The sequence below is a fragment of the Chlamydotis macqueenii genome, chromosome Z (genome assembly GCF_036417535.1).
Source record: "Chlamydotis macqueenii isolate bChlMac1 chromosome Z, bChlMac1.mat, whole genome shotgun sequence".
In the NCBI taxonomy this organism is placed as follows: Eukaryota; Metazoa; Chordata; class Aves; order Otidiformes; family Otididae; genus Chlamydotis; species Chlamydotis macqueenii.
Window position 1 is genome coordinate 60,236,023 of NC_141593.1, and position 20,749 is coordinate 60,256,771.

General features: G+C 40.1%; 1 protein-coding gene across 3 annotated transcripts in view; it reads right to left on the reverse strand.

The window, feature by feature from the left end:
* Window positions 1–476: 476 nt before the first annotated feature.
* Window positions 477–20,749, reverse strand: part of EPB41L4A (erythrocyte membrane protein band 4.1 like 4A) — a 144,381-nt gene continuing 124,108 nt past the window's right edge. For all 3 annotated transcript variants that reach the window (XM_086771201.1, XM_086771200.1, XM_086771199.1), the window contains 6 exons: window positions 14,230–14,349; window positions 8,482–8,529; window positions 7,783–7,851; window positions 6,806–6,916; window positions 5,873–5,954; window positions 477–4,633 (listed from right to left, as the gene is read on the reverse strand). In XM_086771201.1, the coding sequence (XP_086627327.1) occupies window positions 4,505–4,633; window positions 5,873–5,954; window positions 6,806–6,916; window positions 7,783–7,851; window positions 8,482–8,529; window positions 14,230–14,349 (559 nt within the window). In that variant the 3' untranslated portion in view covers window positions 477–4,504. The remainder of the gene's footprint in view (window positions 4,634–5,872; window positions 5,955–6,805; window positions 6,917–7,782; window positions 7,852–8,481; window positions 8,530–14,229; window positions 14,350–20,749) is intronic.

The window sequence follows — 20,749 nt, forward strand, 5'->3', positions numbered from 1 at the left end:
TATTAAACTGCCTTCATCTTGAGTCACAAGGTTTTTTCCCCCATCTTATTTTCTCTTCCTCCCCCCATCCTGCTGAGGAGGAGTGACAGATCAGCAGGCACCTGGCATCCAGCCAAGGTCAACCCACCACAACTCTTACCAAGGAGACAAATATAGCAGAGAAATTTAAATGGGCACATTAAGGAGAGAGCCACCCAATGTCACCCACTGCATCCGTATGTTTGGTTTGACAGCTTACGTAGTCTGCTGGTGATTTTTTCAGTTAAGAAAGGAAATTAGTATGGATATGTACTGGAAGTATAAAACTTACACTGCCAGCTTTCTGCTACCAGGAAAATACTTAATCTGAAGAAGCTGTATCCTCAAGTGGATTTTAATTGGTACTACACCTGTTTCTACCAGATGGTGGTGTCAAATGATTCTGAAGACTTTGCTCCTTTGTGTAATGTAAATAAGACACAGAGGCAACCATGGAATGCCCTAAAAATTCAAGTTTTACTTGACTTTTAAATAACCTGGACACAAGTATTGACACAGCCATCTATCAAACTCAATGTAAAATAAAGCACACAGTTGCTTCATGAATACTTAATGTAAATAGAACATATGCATCCCATTGATATGTTTATGTATGTTGTTTTCAAACATTTTTCTAGGGAGCTTTGAATTAAACAGGCTTTCCCAAAAGAAAATGTGCTATCTATTCAGTTCAATATTCACCTGTATAAAGATCACTGATTTGGCAACTTAAATGGTAGTGATTTTTTTTTTTTTCCCAACCAACATCTTCAATATAACGAGCTCAAGTAGAATATGAGTTGCAAGGTTATGGATATTGGTAAGAAGTGCAGTGTAGAAAACAGCAGGTCACAGCTAACTCCTAATGAAAACTTGCTAATAAGCAAGAGGACCAATGTGAGATACAAAAAAATGCCTTTGTGGTGTGGTTAGCAAGCCCCCTTTATTGTATAAAATACATGTTTTTTGCAAAGACGTGTATCTATGTTGTAGGTGTCGCTAATTAATCAATGAGCGAGTTCCATAACTTAACGATTCTTAGCACTTACAGAAGTCTCAGAAGAGCTAAATGCAGAGGCACAAAATTGTTGGCCTGAGATCAATTCAGCAGACTAGAAGCAGAATTAGGATGAGAATGCCTCAGATATCCGTCCTTTGTCCATGTGAGGACAGGTCTGTATGGCATCCAACCCCGGGGTAAACTTAGCCTGACATAGTTCTACATCTCCTGTCTTTTGCCTGACTCATCAGGAGATACAAGCATTTTAGACCGACATCCAAATTCCAGGTTTGAAAAATTTACTACCTCTAGGCAGTGAAAGCCTCAAGAAAGATGGGGAAGGGCAGCAACAGTGGAAAGGGCAAGATGTAGCTCAGAGCTGTAAGAGGCCAGCCACCTACAGAAGCTGTAGGGCTGGCGTCGGGCTACAGAGCATAGCTGTGGCACTCTAAGTGCTTTCAGTGATTGACTGCTTGTAGGTATCTCTCACACAAAAATAAGATCACAAGAAAAGGCGCCTTTCCTCAAATCACTGAGGAAAAGAAGCTTGAAGGGAAAGGAGGCTCAGGATTATGGAAGAAGTCTCTTCTCCTGTACTATTAGCTGACAGTGATGTCCTTGTCCACGTTTTGCCTTGTCCTGGCACTGACACTTAACAGGTAATACAGGTGTTAAGCTTAGTCTTTCTTTTGTGGATATAAAACTGTATTACAGTGTCCCAGACCGAGCATTAGACTTGCTAAAACCTGCTTCCTACGTAGACTCAGTGGAGATACGACTACTAACTCAAATCCAGGAATCTTTGTGTAAATTTCTAATTTAAATGCAGAAAATTTGGCTTGATTACAGAACAACTCTCCTGTAACATGAGAATTGAAACCTATCACTATTAGACTTTATAGAAGCCTGTTTTCTGATGTAGTGGGATAAGTAAAATACCACACATCTGGCTGATGGTATCCAGCAATAATACACAAAAGCCCACAGGGGATGACAACATACAGGAAAACATGAGTTTGGATATAAACCTTAAAGTCATTTTCTTCTTGATCAATATTTGAGGATTGGCAAGATACAGACACTATATACAGATAATTCTCAAATAATAACAAAAATCTCCTAAAGTAGTAGATACGTTCTACTTGCCTGTGCCTGAGTAAGGAATACAGAATAACAGTAATGATTTAGAAAGCAACAAACTACAAGCACATAACGCTCCAGCTTGGAACATCTTTATGAAATACCGAGTGGCTTTCATTGCAGACACTGTAACCAGCTCTTGTGTTGTTTGTTTTATTTCAGTAGTCTTCCAGAAAGATTGTGATGCTCTAGATTAGTCTGCATCACCACAATCTTTGCCACAGTGATGGGGGGTTTTTTGTGTGTGAGTGTGGTTTTTTTTTTGTCGTATTTTGATTTTTAACTGGTGCTTGTGAGAATACTACACCAGGTCATAAATAGATCCTACAGGATCACATTAAATTGGAGCAGTGACAATGAAACCATTTAACAGACTTACAAAACACTTTGAGCAAATACTTTAAGCCAAGCCCAACAATGTCCTAGGATGAAATCCATAGTAAATTCAGAAAAAGCTGAAGAACCTCCATGAAAAAAAAGAATTTCTACCACAGAGGGGTCTAAGCTCTTTCCTTGACACAGATTTGTCCATTGAGACTGAAGAAGCAGAACCGTCCAAACTAAGTGACGAAAGAAAAACATTGACAGGGGGAATCTGCCTTCCCTGGCAGCTTTCAACGCAGCCTTCCCCAGCCTGCAGACCAATCCATACTGTGATAGGAATATACAAACCGTTACAGCTACCACCCTGGCTAGTAGCATCCACCTGACCATCTCAGATCATTAAACAATGAAGAATCAAAAAAAAAAACAAGTGGAAAATCTAACACATCATACAAGGTTTCACTTCTCAGTTTTGCTAGTTAAAATGTGTATCAGTAATGCCATGCCTCTTATAAAGTGTAACTTAGATGCCTGATGCTCACTCCCATTCTCAAATAGTTTTGCTTTCTGACAGGGCTGCAGTCCCCTGCTACAGTGTTGCTAGGGGGAGAAGATCACTGCCACTCACTGAAGGCAGTGGAGGTTGAGTTTAAGGAGGACAGATGTAAAAAGGCACATGAACTACTACAGCCATTTCCCATGCTGTCTGACAAATTCAGCATTTAGCTTGAGGATTACACTTAGCAAGAGTTACTCTCACAACACATAGATTTTACTAAGCTTCTTAACAAGTTAGCAACGCCAGAAGGCTCATCCATGTACTGACTGTGGAAAAACAGGAGGCAGAGTAATGACTTCAGCTATTTGTACAAAGTGATAGGACAGAAGAGCTATGTATCGCTTCAGATACACACTAGAAGATAACCCACTCAATGCGCAGCATCATTAAAACTTATTATTCCTACTGTGACAATAGAAAAAAAAATACAATTATCATACCTGAAATACTGCCTGTCATTTTATCATAGTAGAAATGGCTCAGAGAAAAGTATCAGAAGGTATTAGCATTGATTATTTCATATGAAAAGAGATTAAGGCAGACTTTACTAATCTAGGTTTTTTTTTTTAAAAAAAAAAAAAAAAAAAAGTATTTGCTAGCTGTCTTAAATCCTACTGTACAGGTTTCATTTATCCAGTAGTTAAGTGCTTTGCTAAGCAGTCTCAATATGATGGGTCGGTACATACTCTCCAGTTTTTTTTCCAGTGTGGTTTACTGTAAGGTGATAGATGCATTTCTGTGGTATGGAACATTCATTTAAATAGGCCCTCTACATAAAAGGGCATTCAAAATTGAGAACACTTAAAACTGCCAAGGGAAAGTGAGTCTGTATCCCCTCTGGAACTCTCTGCTACAGGATGTTTCCGAGTCTATTATTTTTGAGCTAAAACAGGTTGAGTCAACATTTGTATTAACAACACAAGCATCTGTTGTTATGCTAGGCTAAAATAAACCTTTTAAGAGCTATCAGTCCTTATGTCTCAGGACACAAGTTGATCCCCATATAAAATTGTGAAGATAATTCTCCCCATATCACACTGTATTGCACAATTGGCCAAAAATATGACTATTTGGCTTCTCTTGAAGCATCTGGTCCTGATCATGTCAGTTAACAGTCATTTTTTGGAAAAAGGCTCTTCAGTTACAGAGCAGACCATAAAGCCTGTTTTGTTGCAGCATTTTTTTTTTTGTTCATTTTCTGGAAATGTAACTGCTGATCATTCAGTTTTACTAAGACTTTTCTTTTTGGTTGTCTAATTAGGCAGCTCCTCCATCAGTCACACCACTAGAACGGTGTTGGTGATAAAAGCATTGCTTGGCCTTCCCAGCAACCAGGCTGACCTTCTGACCGTCCTGAAGAAATTGCTACCATGTTGACTTCAGTTTCTTCCCTTGCACAGACACACACACAAATTCTCAGTTTCCAAAGCATAAAATCCATTCACCATCTTCAGTTACGGCAGTCAACCCTCCACCTTGAGGCGTGACACCTGTACAGTTTTTATGATCTTAGTGGTGGATTTTCCATCGATGTTGGTAGTGGAGAGCTGAGATGTTTCTTCTATTAGGCTGTCTTTAGATCCATTCTGTCTCTGAGGGGAACAAATTAAAACACGTTGTTGAAAAGGTACAGCAGAATTTAAATACTGTGTTTTGATAACTGCTGCTATGACAGTCTTAGGCTAAGGTTATAGCAATCTATATATATATATACACACACATCAGAAATATTAAAGTCTCCACATTTATTTGATCAAACAGAATTTCTTCCCCCTCTTGCCTCCTCTCTTCCCTGCCAGCTGCTGTCCCTCTGTGCTATTTGGATTCATATTCCCTATTCAGGAAATGCCACAACTAATTATTTGATATTTACCAAAACACTGCAAGCAAGCGCTCACAATGGCCACTATTGTGAGTGGGTCTGGGGAAGAGAGAAGAGAGAGTTGTTTGTGGACACTGAACACTGTAACATTGATTCCTTCCAGGGCATGATTTAAGCCACATCATATTGGATAACAATGGAAATAAGACACTGAATTTTGAACAGGGCTCAATCACACAAGCTACCTGTTTCTACAAAGCAGATAAATGTGCTTAGCCTTAAATACACCAACTTCCACTTTACTGCTGGAGCAACTCCTTACAGAAACATCAAGGACAGCTTATGTTTTTCAATTTCCATTATATGTAGGACTACAAATATCCTTTAACTTAATTCCTGTCAAAGAGGAGGTAGTCTGTTGGCTAGCCTCAAAGTTAAAAATATCTGTTTATTGCTTCAATATTGTTCAAGCTCAAGTTATTCTAATTGCTAAAAAAATGAATTAACTGATTAAAAAAAACCTATTCAACATTTGGGGAAAATGAAGAAAAAAAAAAAGAAAAAAAAAAAAAAAAAGCACTGCTTCAAGCCCAAGCAACAAAACTCTAAGAAAAGCTCTAAAAGGAGGCAAATAAATGACAGTCGATTGTGATTAAAACAGTATCCTAAGCACACTTGTGTAATTGTAAGAAATTGTGAAAGTTTATTCTCCTCCTGTGAAGAACAGAATAACATCTTAAGGAAGCAGCAAACTCAAACTGAGAAAGAGTCCCTCAGTAGCAGAAGCAGATGTTCACAGGGGCATATGCTACAGAACTACATATATTTGGAAAAACAGACAAAGTAGTCAGCCTGCAAAATATAAAATTTCAAGTCACACTACTGTTGAAAAAATCTCAGCCAGCTTTAATTTTCACTGAAAAACAAAGATCTAATTGAAATAAAGCACTAGTCTTCCCCTTCCCTCCAAAAAAGGAAAATCACAAAGGATACACACACAATTACTAACCTGTTGAATCATTTGGATGCTGGGACCTCTAGCATCTGAAGATCGTGTAATAGGCAGTGGAGGCACCAGATCAGTTTTCGCACTGGAATTACAATATTACAGAACACGTATTACTATAATGACATAGACGAAAGCTGTGTGCAGGAAGAATAATGAAAGTGACCCAGAGAGCTACATAGATCTGAAAGGCAAAATCCAAAAGGCTTATCCCCTGACTTCAGACATCAGAAAGCTATCATGCTGATCCTCAGTCATCAGTGGGCACACTCAGGGCACAGGTTACCCCATCCCTTCTCAAGGGGCCTGTCTCCTCCTGGTCTACAGAGGCAGCCCAATTTCATGCAAGATGAGCCTCACCTGAAATCATGGGCGTGCCACACCTCCTTCAGGGTGTCATTCAGCCTCCCAAGTGGCTGATAAGATCGGGGGGGCTGCTTTTGATATTTAAAGCCTTAATAAAACTGAGAACGAGGCTGTCACTTTTCCATTTATAAGTATTCCCTTTACAAATTAGTCTTCTAGGAAAGACTCATCCACCCATTGCTAAAGAGGGTTGTACTAGAGTTCCTGTGAAACAAATTACAGAATTAATACAGATGACATCTTAACTCTATTAAGAATGAAGGTATCTGGAAAACAACTGGTGAGTTCTCATCCCTTAGGCAACTTCATGACCTATACCTGAAGAGCAACACAGGTTTATTACAGTTTTTCCCCCTTCCGAGCAGGTCAAGCAGGCCTCTGTAGCCCAAAACAGTCTAGAAATGTTTTATACTTGAGTCATTTAGCTCTGAAGACCTACTATTTAGGAGGCTGCCTAAATCCTACACCAGCAAACAACCACGTTGTTGCCACTTCTAATCTAACCATGACCTTTGAACAACTTTTGGGCCACACTAAACCAGCCCATTGGTAATCACTACATTCACTTACTTCACTTCAGATAGGACAGATCTTTCACCGTCAGAGCACTGGGACCGCCGATACTGACGGTAGCTTCGAGGGGAATGTGAATGCCTAATGCGAATTGGGTCGCCTTGAGTCCTACAAGACAGAATTCAAAATGGCGGGTTAGCAAACCAGATCTTTGGCACAAAAGCATAAATGGCAGCTGTAGCCTGAAAGATCCTCCCATTTCTTATTAACGTGTAACAGATGGGTTCAGCACTGGCTGAATTTAAAGGGCTGAAGCTTTTCTTATTAGTCTGTACTTGGAATTTAATGCTTTAAAAGCGCACAGGTCACAAACTGGCATGCCTATATTTGAGAATGGAAGTATTTAATAAAGAATGCATTAATGTATACAGCTGTAACATCAGCCTTTTCTGTTTAGCGGTGTTGTGGAAGCACATTATAATGCAAACTGGAATCCCATTTCTGCCACATGCAGCTGCTTGCACTGACACATGGCATCCCAAATGGGCAATTATCACAATGAAATAGATGTCCGTTCTTAAGGAAATAGCTATGCCCTGGCAGCTGCCCATGACAAGCAAGGAAAGGCACTGAAGAGGTCACACAGTGCCTTACATGTTCAGAATAAAAAATTTAAAGGAAGTAGAAGTTTGGGAAATAGATAGATTTGCTTGTTTGCATTCATTTCTCTTTTATTCTGTAGTGTATTACATAAAACAGATTGATGGATGGCATAGGAAGGCATACAGAACATACAGACATCCAGCAGGTTCATGAGTGTGTGGGAAAGATAGGGAAAGATGAAGATGATTTTTTTTTGTATTTTTGCAAGTATTAAGTATTCTCACCCAACCCATCTTAGGTGAGCATTTGGAGAAGATAAAAGCTTAGAGATTACGTGTAAACTCAGTTCTATTTTAGTATGACAGAGTTCACAGTAAAATATGAAAAGCGGGCTTTTATATTCAGAAAGAAAAATCCTGACATAAACTCACTCTATTTTGGTGTATGGAATTTCTTTCAATTGTTCCTCAGACAGGCCAGATGGATCCACAAGCTCCTTCCTAGAAATGATAAGGCAAAGTAAAAAATGTAATAGTAGCTACCAACTGCAAAACCATTCTTATTTTTATTATATTAGGCTGAAAAGATTTACTGAAACAAGCTGTTGTCAGCCCCGAAGCTATCTTGACATCAAAATAGGAAACCTACTAAGAAATGTGTCTAACTTCACCTTGATTGCTTCAACTTGCGTGTTGCATCCTGTCTCACCTTCCTCTCACCTTCTTGCAAATCTGATATTGTTTCTTCACAATATATATGAATACCGTGTGTACTGAACATTGAATATATTTTGGAATATCTATCTTAACTGGTAGTTCTATAGGATGTGGGGCCTCATCTTAGAAGTGGCAGTATTACAAACAAGGACACTTTGGAAGCCCCACAGGAATAAATCTCTAAAATACTGTGTTCTTTAACAATTAATCTGCATAGAATGGTCATCTGTATTCAGTGCATTCAGTGGTCTGCAGTATCTTCTACACATAGCAGGTCATTAACACCCGCATAATTTACTGTGGCACATAACTAAACCACAACGTAACGCCTTATAGCCACAGTGCCTGGGATGTGAATAACTGCATTAGAGGCAAACCAAGCAGTCACTCAGACCCTACAAAGACAGCACTTACTGAATATGTTTCCACAGTTCTTCTTTAGCTTGTACATCTGGGCTTCTCCTATAAATGCCAACAAAGACAACAAAGGTAGAACTGTGAAAATCATCATCTGACATGTTTCTATTCAAGTAACTTGTAATAGCACAGATCCTGCACAGAAATCACGGTAAATGCAATCCACCAGTGACTTAAATTTTAAAGTCTGCTATCTCAGAAGATGCATTAAACTTCATCACTTTATTTCCACTGAAAATTCATTTCTTGAATGACAGGCTTTCAGTCACAATTCCTGTTCCACAGGACTTCAGCAAGAGTATGCATAAAATAAAAACAACAGCACAACTTCCCAAGCCAAATCAGTGCCCAGCTACTGCCACCCCTTATCCAGCTGAGGACAATATGTTTTGGAATAACACTTTTGTAACAGGCCCTCAGAAATGTCCTGTGGCCCACAGAGCCCTTTGTGGGCAGGAGGAAGGACAGAGTGCACGACAGAGACCACGACAGGTTGACATACCAGCAATCCCCAGCCACTCCCAGTGAGCACCAGTAAAGAGGACCTGTTGCTCAACTGTGATCACAGTACAGCCTCTCGGTTTCTGGCCATTTCTAAGAAGGGTTTCTGCTCACTTCACTTATCTTTTCGGTGTCCAGGACAAAAAAACAACAATGAACAAACCAAACCAGCATACCTATGCACACTAATATTTCAGCAAGTATTTCATTCACAGAGAAAGTACCTAGCCAAAACTGTCATTTCCCTTTTGCAGACATAGAAGCAAGCCTGAATGGCATGTCTCACATTTTCCACTGAATTACAGAAGATAACATCTCTAAACTGGATGCCCTTTATGCTTATTTTTATTTTCATTACTCTATTTTATCGCATGGTTAGTGCAAAGCCACTGCTGTTACTGAAGCTGCACCTAGAATTCACCAAAACCCATGCAGCGTAATAGATCAAATAAGCATCTTACACAGTGGCAGGGATCACATTTGCATGGAGAGATTGGATAACTCTTTTCATTGGGATTATATAAACTCACTGTTGACAGCTAGACCGTTCCACACCATCTGAGATGTGAGGGATGCAACTTTTAGACAGATTCAGCATGCATAAATGCTCCCACTGAAGTCACAGTTTCTCAAAGATTAAGTCTTACATCATCATATCATAGAGCTTGTGTTTTTTTCCTTAAACAAAAGGGCCTATCACATTCAAAGATCCTTTTGGAGTGATATAATCCAAGTTCAAATAAAGATCAAGGAGCACAGCAGAGTTCTGTGTTTTAGCATCTGTTAAATTGGCTCTCCCTTGCCCAGTGCTGTATGAGAAATAATTCCAACCTGCTCTCTAGCCCTAACAGTTTCATTGTTTTCTATTTCACCATTAACGTACTTCCAGACATCAGCATATGAACAACGTTCAGAGACATCTATATTGCAGTAAATATTTTACAGCCAGAGTAAAGGCAGATTATTTAGGGGAGGTAATGTTTTGGGAGGTTGTTTTAGATTTTACAGGTGCAGAAGTACTGGGAGATATTAATTTATTGCTTTATAAATACTAGAGAGAGACAGAAAGATGAGAAATGACCTTACATTTATGATTCTCTACTGGGACTAATATGAACTATTCCATAACCTTCTCAGCTGCAAGGTGGTGACGGTTTTCCAGGCAGCATGATGCAGCCACCCCAGATGATTCTCGTCCTTGACGGACCGCTCTGCTGTCCGTTCTGACTGCTCAGATCCTCATGACAGCAACAGCTATGGCTGTGAGTAGCTTGAAGTCCAATTTTTCCCAGCATTCAGAGCTTTTTCTGGCTTTATGTGTTTGTCTTTATTACAGTGCATTTATTTTTCTCTATTCTCTATTTTGTCTTATCTCTCTTTCTCCCTTCTTACTTCTACTTCTCCACTGCTTACATCTGCCCATGCCGGTTTTAACTCCCTGATGCAGTAGGTTGGTACGCAGTGGCATTTAACAGCCTTTTTCACCCTTCAGTTTTGAATTAATTTCTCATTCCATGCAACCCCCTCCTCACAAGATAGCAGCTGCAAAGCCCGCATTCACCCTGGGGCTGGGAAGATAGGCATCCTCTTCTGAGGCTGAATAATCAGGCACTGGGGAATGCAAAAGCGGCCTCAAAAATGCCAGCTTCTCCAGGGAGGCTTTATAATGCTTACAAGCCCTAGTTTGCCTGAGGAAGCAAAGCCTCAAGGTTGCTCCCAAACCCAGGATCCCACAAAGCAGGGTATTGTGCACACCCCTGACCCATCTGATCAGCTCATGGCTTTTACTTATTCATGGAAATACAGCAGTTCAGGATGTGGATTTAAGTCTCAGGTATCACCAAAAATCATGTGAAGCCTCACCTACAGTAAGAAATATTAATTTGCAGGGCAGTGCAGAAAGAGAGTGGTTACTTTATCTCTCCATTTTCTAGGAACTGTGCCTGCTGCTTTCTGCAGCCAACTCCAGGCATTTAATTCTGTGACTCGGCCATTCTCCCTCCTTCCACATCTGCAACTACACTATCAAGGAAAGCACTGCTGCCACATATGGCTTAGCAATAAGGCACCCCATTACAAAAAAAAAATGATTCCTCAGAGCAAACTGCTTTTATGAATTCCCACCTTGGCATTATTTATTTTCCATCTGTTTAAGAAGTGTTACCATACTGGACTAATCTCACAGCATTTATTCAAGTTAACCCCTCAAAAAAGAATATCCAGAAATATGACACAGATGAAGTATCTTAATAAAAGCATTTTCCTTCTGAAATCTTGTTCTTGCTTCCTTTGAAGGAAAAATTGAGAAAAGCTTACAAAAAGAAAGGTCTTGTTAAGGTAAAATGTAGGTATTGCATACACTGCATAGGAAATATATGTTTGTATAGTTCTTGATAGCCCACAACAAAGCAATCCTTCTATTAAATCTTTAAAGCCAGATCACAATCCCTCTTTCACTTTGTTTTCGTCTTTTTACTGTGAATTGTTTTCGAATTCACAGTTTTTGACATATAATGTATACTCAGATTGTCCTATGGTAGTATCTGAATCAATAGCTTCTGGACAATTCGTATGCTAATCAGATTCTCTAACGCACAAGAAACCTAATGGGAATTCCCAGTAAATGATGGGTCTCTAGAGGGTTTTTTGTTTATTTTTATTTCATTTTCACAAGCTCAAACACCTCTGCACATTAATAAGTTCTACATTGTTTTTTTTGTCTGCATCTGCACCCTTATTAATATTTCAGTTTGGGTCACAAATGGTAAATTTAAATAGCCACGGAATTTTAATAGCCATTCTTCTTAATTAAAAAAAAGCCCTTTGGGTACACAGATGTTTTACATGAACTCTTGAAAATAAACCCTGTAGACTAGAAACCCTGTAAACTAGAATTGGGAGGTCTCTCTCTACGTGCTGATTCCTTTAGGAGAAAGAAAGGTCAAATTCTTGTCAAATATTTTTATTCCTGAGACCAAGGAGACACCACCCCACCACCACCATTATCAAACAAATTAAATGCACTGTGCCAGGCACAGTAACAAATATTTCAGCCATTACTTCACACTTCCAAAGTGAACCTCTAGTTAAGCTGACTGGAACAAGGAACTTAACGTGAAAGATTTCTCTGTACAACCAGAACAAAGGTTCTGTATCAATTGTTAACTGGGCAAATTGAAATGGCCATATGACCAGATTTAAAAACAGAAACAACCATATCCTACACCCTGGGGAATCACGTTTCCCTTCCCTCTGACCTGCATCCAATCATGTAAGCAAACAGCTGAGCCAAACTAAAATAAATAAATGCTCTTATAACCTACTGCAGGTTAACAGTTAAATGTCTTTTACTAAAATTTTATTTAAAGCACTTCGAAAGGGATTCTCATTTTACGTTCTTTAGTTGCTCCTCGCATATATTAAGGATCTTTGCCATACTTGGGAGGTTTGGGCTTATTTCATTGGTTTGATTTTGTTTTTTTAAACTGAAGAGCAAGACAATAAGGAGGAATATATTCACCAGTAACACAATAGGGAAAAGAAATAACAAGCCATCCAAAATCTTGCGGATTTCCTCATTTCGTTGCTTCGTCTAAGACCTTTCCTTGTCAAGTAAGACGCTACACATTTACAGTTTTGGCTAATAGTAGTTTAAATAAAACAGAATGTCAATGTCCTGGAAAAGCCATTTTGTAAGTTAAGTTAGCCACAAGAGGGAGCCTGTGCTGCCCAAGCAATGACATTTACTTGGCCTGTGTGAAAAAAGTTGGCTATGAATTTAATCTAACGATTATCAACCAAGTACATTTCCTAGTTTACAGCACTTTCTGTATAGAGTAGAAAAAAAAGTTAAATTAAACTTAATCAGCTATATTTTGTGGATTCCATACAAGTGAGCTTTTAATATTCCTGATTTTTAGTAATATATCATTGTATAATTATACCTAATAACATTTGACTTTTGTGCAGCTGACAGTGAACAAACCTGTACAAAGCCAGTTAAAGTAGAAATTGCAACATTTGGAATTTTAATGGCAAATTCTATTTCTCATTAAAAAGAAAACGAAAACTGCACACTATGAAACTGGAGACAGAAATGAGTTCTAGTAACATGGGAAACTGAAAACAGAACTCAAGTGGATTTTAACACTGGAAACTTCAGTGCAGATTACAGTTTCAATCCGAATTAACAAAATAATCATTTAAGATACTACACTGTTTCTCTTGGTAAGTCTTAACATGAAAGGTAAATTTAAGAAAATACATTAATGAGAAGTATCTATGTTAGTGTGCTACAGAGGTGACGCATTACACCATCACAGCCAGATAACTCATCTGTTTTAGCCAGGCAGCGAGGGTGAGGATACAGTTCCAAAGCCTGCTGTCTCTTGCCTTCTCTCCCAATGCCTCACAGCAGCTTTCCTTGCACTCCTCAGCACCTCTGGCCCTGCCCTGTCCTGCTCTGCTCTGCCTGCCAGGCACACTGATGCTGGCGCTGCTTTGGATGGTTGCTTGGATGGCAGATTAGGCTGGACACAAACACAACACAAAACAGTGTGTCCACAGCCCAAAAATATGCTATTAAAAGAAAAAAAAAAAACATAAACTAAAATAAATCAGCATTTTCATTAGTTTGAGAAAATTGATTTTAGAAGCTGACAACTTCACCACATCAAAAATGGCTGTCAGCAGGGATGGCACTGCCTGGCAGCATGGCTCTGTCATGGAAATCCTAACATGAGGAAGCAGTAAATCACTGACTGTTGCTTCCTAACAGTAATTTAACATGGAGACATCAGTAGCTGGTCTCGTCTGGAACACTACCACAGACATTACAGGATTAAAAAGTGTGCCCACATTTCACAAAAAATGCCTGTACGTATCACACAAAATCTGAATGTTTTCAGGGACGTGCTGCCCAGAAGAGGGGAATCACTGTCCTCATTACAGAACTAACATTCTATGAACCAAAAACCATCCAGGACTCCATCCAAGGTGATGGAGAGAGTTCCTCACAGGCCCTGTTACAAAGCCCTTCCTGTGTTACTTGTACCCTGAAATTCAAATTACTCTACAAAGTGAGTTTGATCACAAAGACAAATCTGCTCATGTGAGAATATGCCACGTGAAAGTCTCTGTTCTTCAGCAGCTGAGAGCCATCACCACACTGGAGACACTCCTCCTGCTTTTTAACATGCTACAGCAGCCTTATTTTTCCCACCACAGAGGGCAAGGGTTACATACGATCGAGATCTGTGCCTGGATCGCCGGTAGTTTGGATCTGCCTGGTTTTTCTCTTTTTGTCGCCGTAGTACAGCTTCCCACTGAGGAGCCGAGTCAACCATGTCATTCTCTTGCCGTAGTCTGCAGAAGAAGAAGTACTGAGAGTTTAATCTGAGGTCTCTGACACAGGATGCTCTGAGAAGTAACGGGCTATTTTTTCCCCACAAAAATCCAGCTCCTGCAATGCAATACTTTAACTTTTTATCTTGCTGAATTTTAAGTAATGTCCCCAAACTACATTACAATGTAAGAATCTGCATAAAAGAAAACTCATTGATTTGCTGTTTAGAAGCAGTGTAAGCCAAAAATGAGACGATCCTTTAAAAATAGGACTACAACTTGAATTTGTCTTCGCAGCCCAAGCCAAACAGTTAAAATTTTCTTCCTGCGTAAATTCAAAGTCCACCTCATCTACAGTAAGTGTAAGCTCAAAATCATGATACAAGGCTCTACTACAACAACATTTTCAAATACTTTGTTGCAGCATGCACGTTCCTAGGATCCAGTGAAAACCTCCAGGGATGCCCTTCCTGAGCTCCAGCTCAGATGAAGTGATCCCTTCACCATGACCTGCAACAAAGCCCACGACGCATACAGATCGCCCCAGCTGCCCCAGACACATAATCCTGCCACTGTCACCCCTTCTGCACTGTCCCCTTTGGCTTCGGCCCCTGTCTCTGCTTATGCACTTCTAAACAACATGATATGTTGTTTCTTTTCTTTTTGGGGTTTTGTTTGTTTGTTTGTTTGTGTGTTTGTTTGGTTTTTTTTTAATCCATGAACCCAGTATTGGAATGTAGTGCAGAATAAAACAAATGTCACAATCCTATAAATTCAGCATGTTTGTTAGCAAGATGAAGTAATTCTACAATGACACAACTAGCCAAGGCAACCAATATGCCAATGTTTGGCCATTCAAAGGTCTACAGATGTTTCACAGTTTTGGGGTTGCAGATATGAGTGGTGTGATGAAATGCTAAGGTGGAACAAATGGATATGCTTGGTCACAGCAGTGAATTTAAAATTCAGCACAGGTTTAGAAAGAACCCTGGAGAATATAATTCAAGAGTGGGTTCTCTGATGACTGAAGAAACAAGAGGAGCTTAACAAAAAAATGGGAAGACTGACAGGTAAAACAAACAAACAAGCCAAGAGAGATAAACAGATGACACTGGAGACGTAACTGATAGGAAATGCAAAGCATGTTGTTTTTGCCGCTCTTCACTTCAGACATAACTTTCTTGTTGAGTTCTGAATTGTATCAGGCTAAACTGGCTACACAGGTTACTGCTTTTCCTTTAAGCAGATCTCTCACCTGCACAACTATTTTGAACTGGATCCCCAACTATTGTAAATGGCCGTAGCGCTACCAAATAGCACTAAGCATCTGGAGAAAATGGCAACATCAGGTTTAGATTTCTAAGCAAGTCTTTTTAAACCTGTAATCTAGTGACAGGGATTAACATAAACGTCTGTCTATGGATTTCATAGCAGAACTCACACAATAACAAATAACGAATTGTGATTTTAATCCTGAATAATCCAATATGTGGAGACAGCAATCATCCCACATGGTATAAACACAATCAACTGCCTCCCACATACAGCAGTCACTCACACAAAAAGACATGCAGCTGCCACACCAGTGCTCCTGCTGACAGTGGTGGGTCTGCCCATTTGCCAGTACCCCATCCCATCTCTCCCAAACAATAACTCCTAACAGGTCAAGTTGACAGCTGTGCTCTGAAGGAAGAACTTGGATGCTTACCATAAAATAACCAAGAGCGACTCACTCTTCTCAGGGAACCCACACAACTCAGGAGAGCATGAGGCCCGTACTGTGGCACAGAGCACAGGAGATTCTCCATGTTTGAAGCCATACTTCCACACTAACCATGAATGACCACATCATTTCTGCTCTGGTCCATTCCACTAATCTAGCAGATTAGCATCTACTGTTGCATGGCAAACACAGTCCTTAGCAATGGACTCATTTATCTTCAAAAACTTCGTATTTCTACTCTGCCTCCTTTCTTCTACTACATACAGCAGTGTTCAACACTGTTATTTGTCTCTTTAATTTGAAAGAAACACCAAAAATCTAGTAGCATGGCAGCTATTAAAACAAGAAGCGTCAGCACACTCAGAGTACTGTTGTACAACAGCAGAACTCTAGTAGACAGAGAAACGGAGCAATAAAGTATTCATTTTGCAGCTGCAAGGAAAGGTATGATGCTCACATTTAACAATGTAAAGGACGACCAAGGTAACACAATCTCTAAACAAAATAAGTTATTTGGATGCAATGAACAAATCATAACAATTTTGAGGCAAAATCTTTAGCTCTTTAACAACAACAACAAAAAAATAAACCCAAAAAGTGGAAAGAAATTTAACTCAAAACCTAAAATTCTACTTAAAAATACTTTTGACAGAAAAGTGTTGTCCTTGTACTCCAAGTCCATTACAACTTTCCCTTCATTCTTTTCACTTTTTGCTCCCACAAGGGAACAAGTTGATTTATGTCGTTTAGAAAACAAAATCCTTATTACTGGCACGTGAAATAAATCCCATTGAGATTAATAGCTATCACAGTAACAAATTAGGCATTGTTTGCAGGAAGACTTTATGGTGAAATGTAAAGACATAAGACTATCGTCACTCATTTGTTAACTTAGGGATGCTTTTTCCCATTTCAGATGATATTGTAGCAAGCTATGTTTACGCAATGATAAATTCTCCTAAGAGAAACAACTCAAAGACTTGATTCTTGAAATCTCACTGAAAATATTTGAGTGTAAAGTTATCATTTGGGTACAATGTCCAACAATGAAGGACTCATTGGTGATGTCAAGGACAAACATAGGCTTGGCTGCAGTGACCGTGAGATGGTGGAATTCAGGACCCTGAAAGGAAAGAGGAGAGCAAAAAACAAGATCACAGCCCTGGACTTCAGGATAGCAGACTCTAGCCTCTTCAGAGATCTCCTTTGAAGGAGGCCCTGGAAGAAAAAGGGGCCCAAGACACCTCATTAATATTCAAGGATCACCTCCTCCAAGCTCAGAAGTCATTCATCCCCCAGCGAATGGGAAGTCAGGCAAAAATGCCAGGAGGCCTGCATGGATGGTCAAGGGAGGTGGTCCTTTCCCTCTACTCAGCACTGGTGAGGGCATACCTGGAGTGCTGTGTCCACTTCTGGGTTCCTCAGTACAAGAGAGACATGGATATACTGGAAAGAGTCCAGCAAAGGGTCACTGAGATGATGAAGGGATTGGAGCACCTCTCCTATGAGGAAAGGCTGAGAGCAGAGACTATTCAGTCTGGACAAGAGAAGGCTCAGGGGATCTCACAGAATCATAGAATAGTTTGGATAGGAAGGAACCTTAAAGCATTTCGTTCCAACTTCCCTGCCCCAGGCAAGGACACCTTCCACTAGACCAGGTTGCTCAGAGCCCCATCCAACCTGGCCTTGAATGTTTCCAGGGATGGAGCATCCATAACTTCTCCGGGAAACCTGTTGCAGTGCCTCACCACTCTCATAGTAAAGAATTTCTTCCTTATATCAAATATAAACCCACCCTCTTTCAGTTTAAAATTATTGCCCCTTGTCCTACCACAACAGGTCCTGGTAGAAAGTCCCTCTCCTGTTTTCTTGTAGATCCCCTTTAGGTACAGAAAGGCTGCTATAAGGTCACCCTGGAGTCTTCTCTTCTCCAGGGTGAACAGCCCCAGCTCTCTCAGCCTGTCCTCATAGAAGAGGTGCTCCAGCCGTCTCATCATCTCCATGGCCCTCCTCTGGACTCGCTCCAACAGGTCCATATCTTTCTTACGCTGGGGGCTCCAGAGCTGGACACGGTACTCCAGGTGGGGTCTCACCAGAGCAGAGCAGAGGGGCAGAATCACCTCCCTTGACCTACTGGCTACACTCCTCTTGATGCAGCCCAGGATGCTATTGGCCTTCTGGGCTGCAAGTGCACACTTCTGGCTCATGTTGAGCTTCTCATCAACCAACATCCCCAAGTCCTTCTCCTCAGGGCTGCTCTCAATCCATTCTCTGCCCAGCCTGTATTTGTGCCTGGGATTGCCCTAACCCATGTGCAGGACCTTGCACATGGCCTTGCTGAACTCCATGAGGTTCACATGGGCCCACCTCTCCAGCCTGTCAAGGTCCCTCTGGATGGCATCCGTTCCCTCCAGCGTGTCAACCGCACCTCACAGCCTTGGTGTAGTCAGTGAACTTGCTGAGGGTGCACTCTATCCCACTGTCCATATCATCGACAAAGATGTTATACAGTGCCAGTCCCAATACTGACCCCTGCAGAACACCACTCGTCACTGGTCTCCACTTGGTCATCAAGCTGTTGACCACAACTCTTTGAGTGTGACCACTCAGCCAATTTCTTATCCGCCATCCATCCATCAAATCCATATCTCTCCAATTAAGAGACAAGGATTTAATGTGGGACAGAGTCAAACACTTTGCACAAGTCCAGGTAGATGTGTATAGATACCTGCAGGGAGGGTGCAAAGAGGATGGAGCCAGGCTCTTTTCAGTGGTGCCCAGTGACAGAACCAGATGCAGTGGGCACAGACCGAAACACAGGAGCTTCCCTCTGAACATCTGAAACACTTTTTCACTGTGAGGGTGAGCAAGCACTGGCACAAGTTGCCCAAGGGTGTGGTGGAGTGTCCCTCCTTGGAGATACTCAGCCATCTGGGAACGGTCCTAGGCAATTGGCTCCAGGGAGCCCTGCTTGAGATGGGGGACTGAACCAGTTGGCCTCCAGAGGATCCTGCCAACCTCAGCCATTCAGTCATTCCGTGATTCTAATCAGATGGATCTTCAAAGTATAGTTAAGTAAAAGAATATGCTCCAGTACGCACTGTCTACTAATTTAATACATTTTTATCCACACAATAAATTTTGTCCACAGCATTAAAAAAAGCAAATAGGTTTCTTCTATGATTTAAATATACTCATAATACATTCTTCCTTAATTTCATATTAACATCTGCTTAGGATTAAACATTCCTATGATGGAGTGAAACCTCAAAGACAGATTTAGATCAAGGAAGGAGTTTCTCCCTAACCTTTTTCCAGTGTTTTACCTTCAGAAGTTTTCATCTGCATTTCTATGCTTCTCTGATAATTTGTTCTCATCTGATAAACAGTTCACTGTGATCTGTTCTCATGTGAACAATAAATTCTACTTTTCTATGATCAGAAGCAGATTCTTTTGGGTAATGTGAGTATGCAGTAATTTTATTCCAATAAAACAATACAACTTTGTGTCTGCTTGTGCCAGGGACTTGATTATTATATTGGGAAATAAATTTGTATTAATCATGCAACAGGTAAAACTTGAGTAACAGCAGCTGCAAGCCTCATTATATTGTCCAATTTAACGCTCTTAGGGCTGGCTCACTTCTGCTAATGGGAAAGCTATTTAGTGCTTGTGTCCTTTCAGCTTATCATACTCCTGCTGTGGCTGCTAACAAAATGCAGAAATTTGTTACGACTGGTAGTTTCCCTGCACTCGATGACAAGGCACAAGTCTCAAACCTCCAGCTCATTTAGTACTTGTTTACTTTAACACTGATAATCACTTTTTATCTCATCTGATTTCAAGTGACCACCTAAGAGTACAACATGCTGCAACATTAACATTTTGGATGTATTTTACATTCCTGAAAATGTGAAAAACATAAAAAAAATCCATACAAAAAATCCAATTAAAAAAAAAAAAAAAAGCACTTTTCCATGACCTGAGGAAGGGTTGGTAAAGGCCCTTTTATTCTTAGGAAAATGATAAACAGTATTTAATCTTTATTACAATTCAATCTTTATATTGCAAGAAGCTCTTAAAAACATTCTTGTGGTCAGTCTCTAATTCCCTTCACTTGCTTGTGGAGCTCCCTGAACAAGAAGTTTCACAGGAGAAAAAAACTGGCAAGAGTGTACTAAGAGAAAGGGATACAAAATACCATTTACCTAGTGATCACTGAAACTATACTCAGTACTTCATTCAAACTTCAAGCTCACCTGGAAAACAAATCTCCCATGCACACTAGGTTATTGTTAGGTGAGTATCTCAGAAGACTGTGCTCTGATTTAAATAAACTCCAAAGAAATCTCATGGCTCAGCTATGCTTATACAGGCCTATTTGAATTTCACAATTATTTTTTAGCATCTCTTTAACTGCTACAAGTTATGCTTAAAATATCATTATACTGCATATTTCTGCAGCACTATCTAGCATATGACTATTTCTAAGAGCTTCCAAATACCTGAAATTCATTTATCACTCATAGTACTGCATGTGAGACAAGAAACTATGGCAGCTTGTGCAGATGGCTTCTTAGAAGATTTGCCTTAAACAATTCCTCTTTCATCCAGTGACAGCTCTCTTATGCTCTGTGTATGCACTATGAAGAAATTCTATGTGCTTTTTAGAAATACATTTTCACAAATAACTCTCA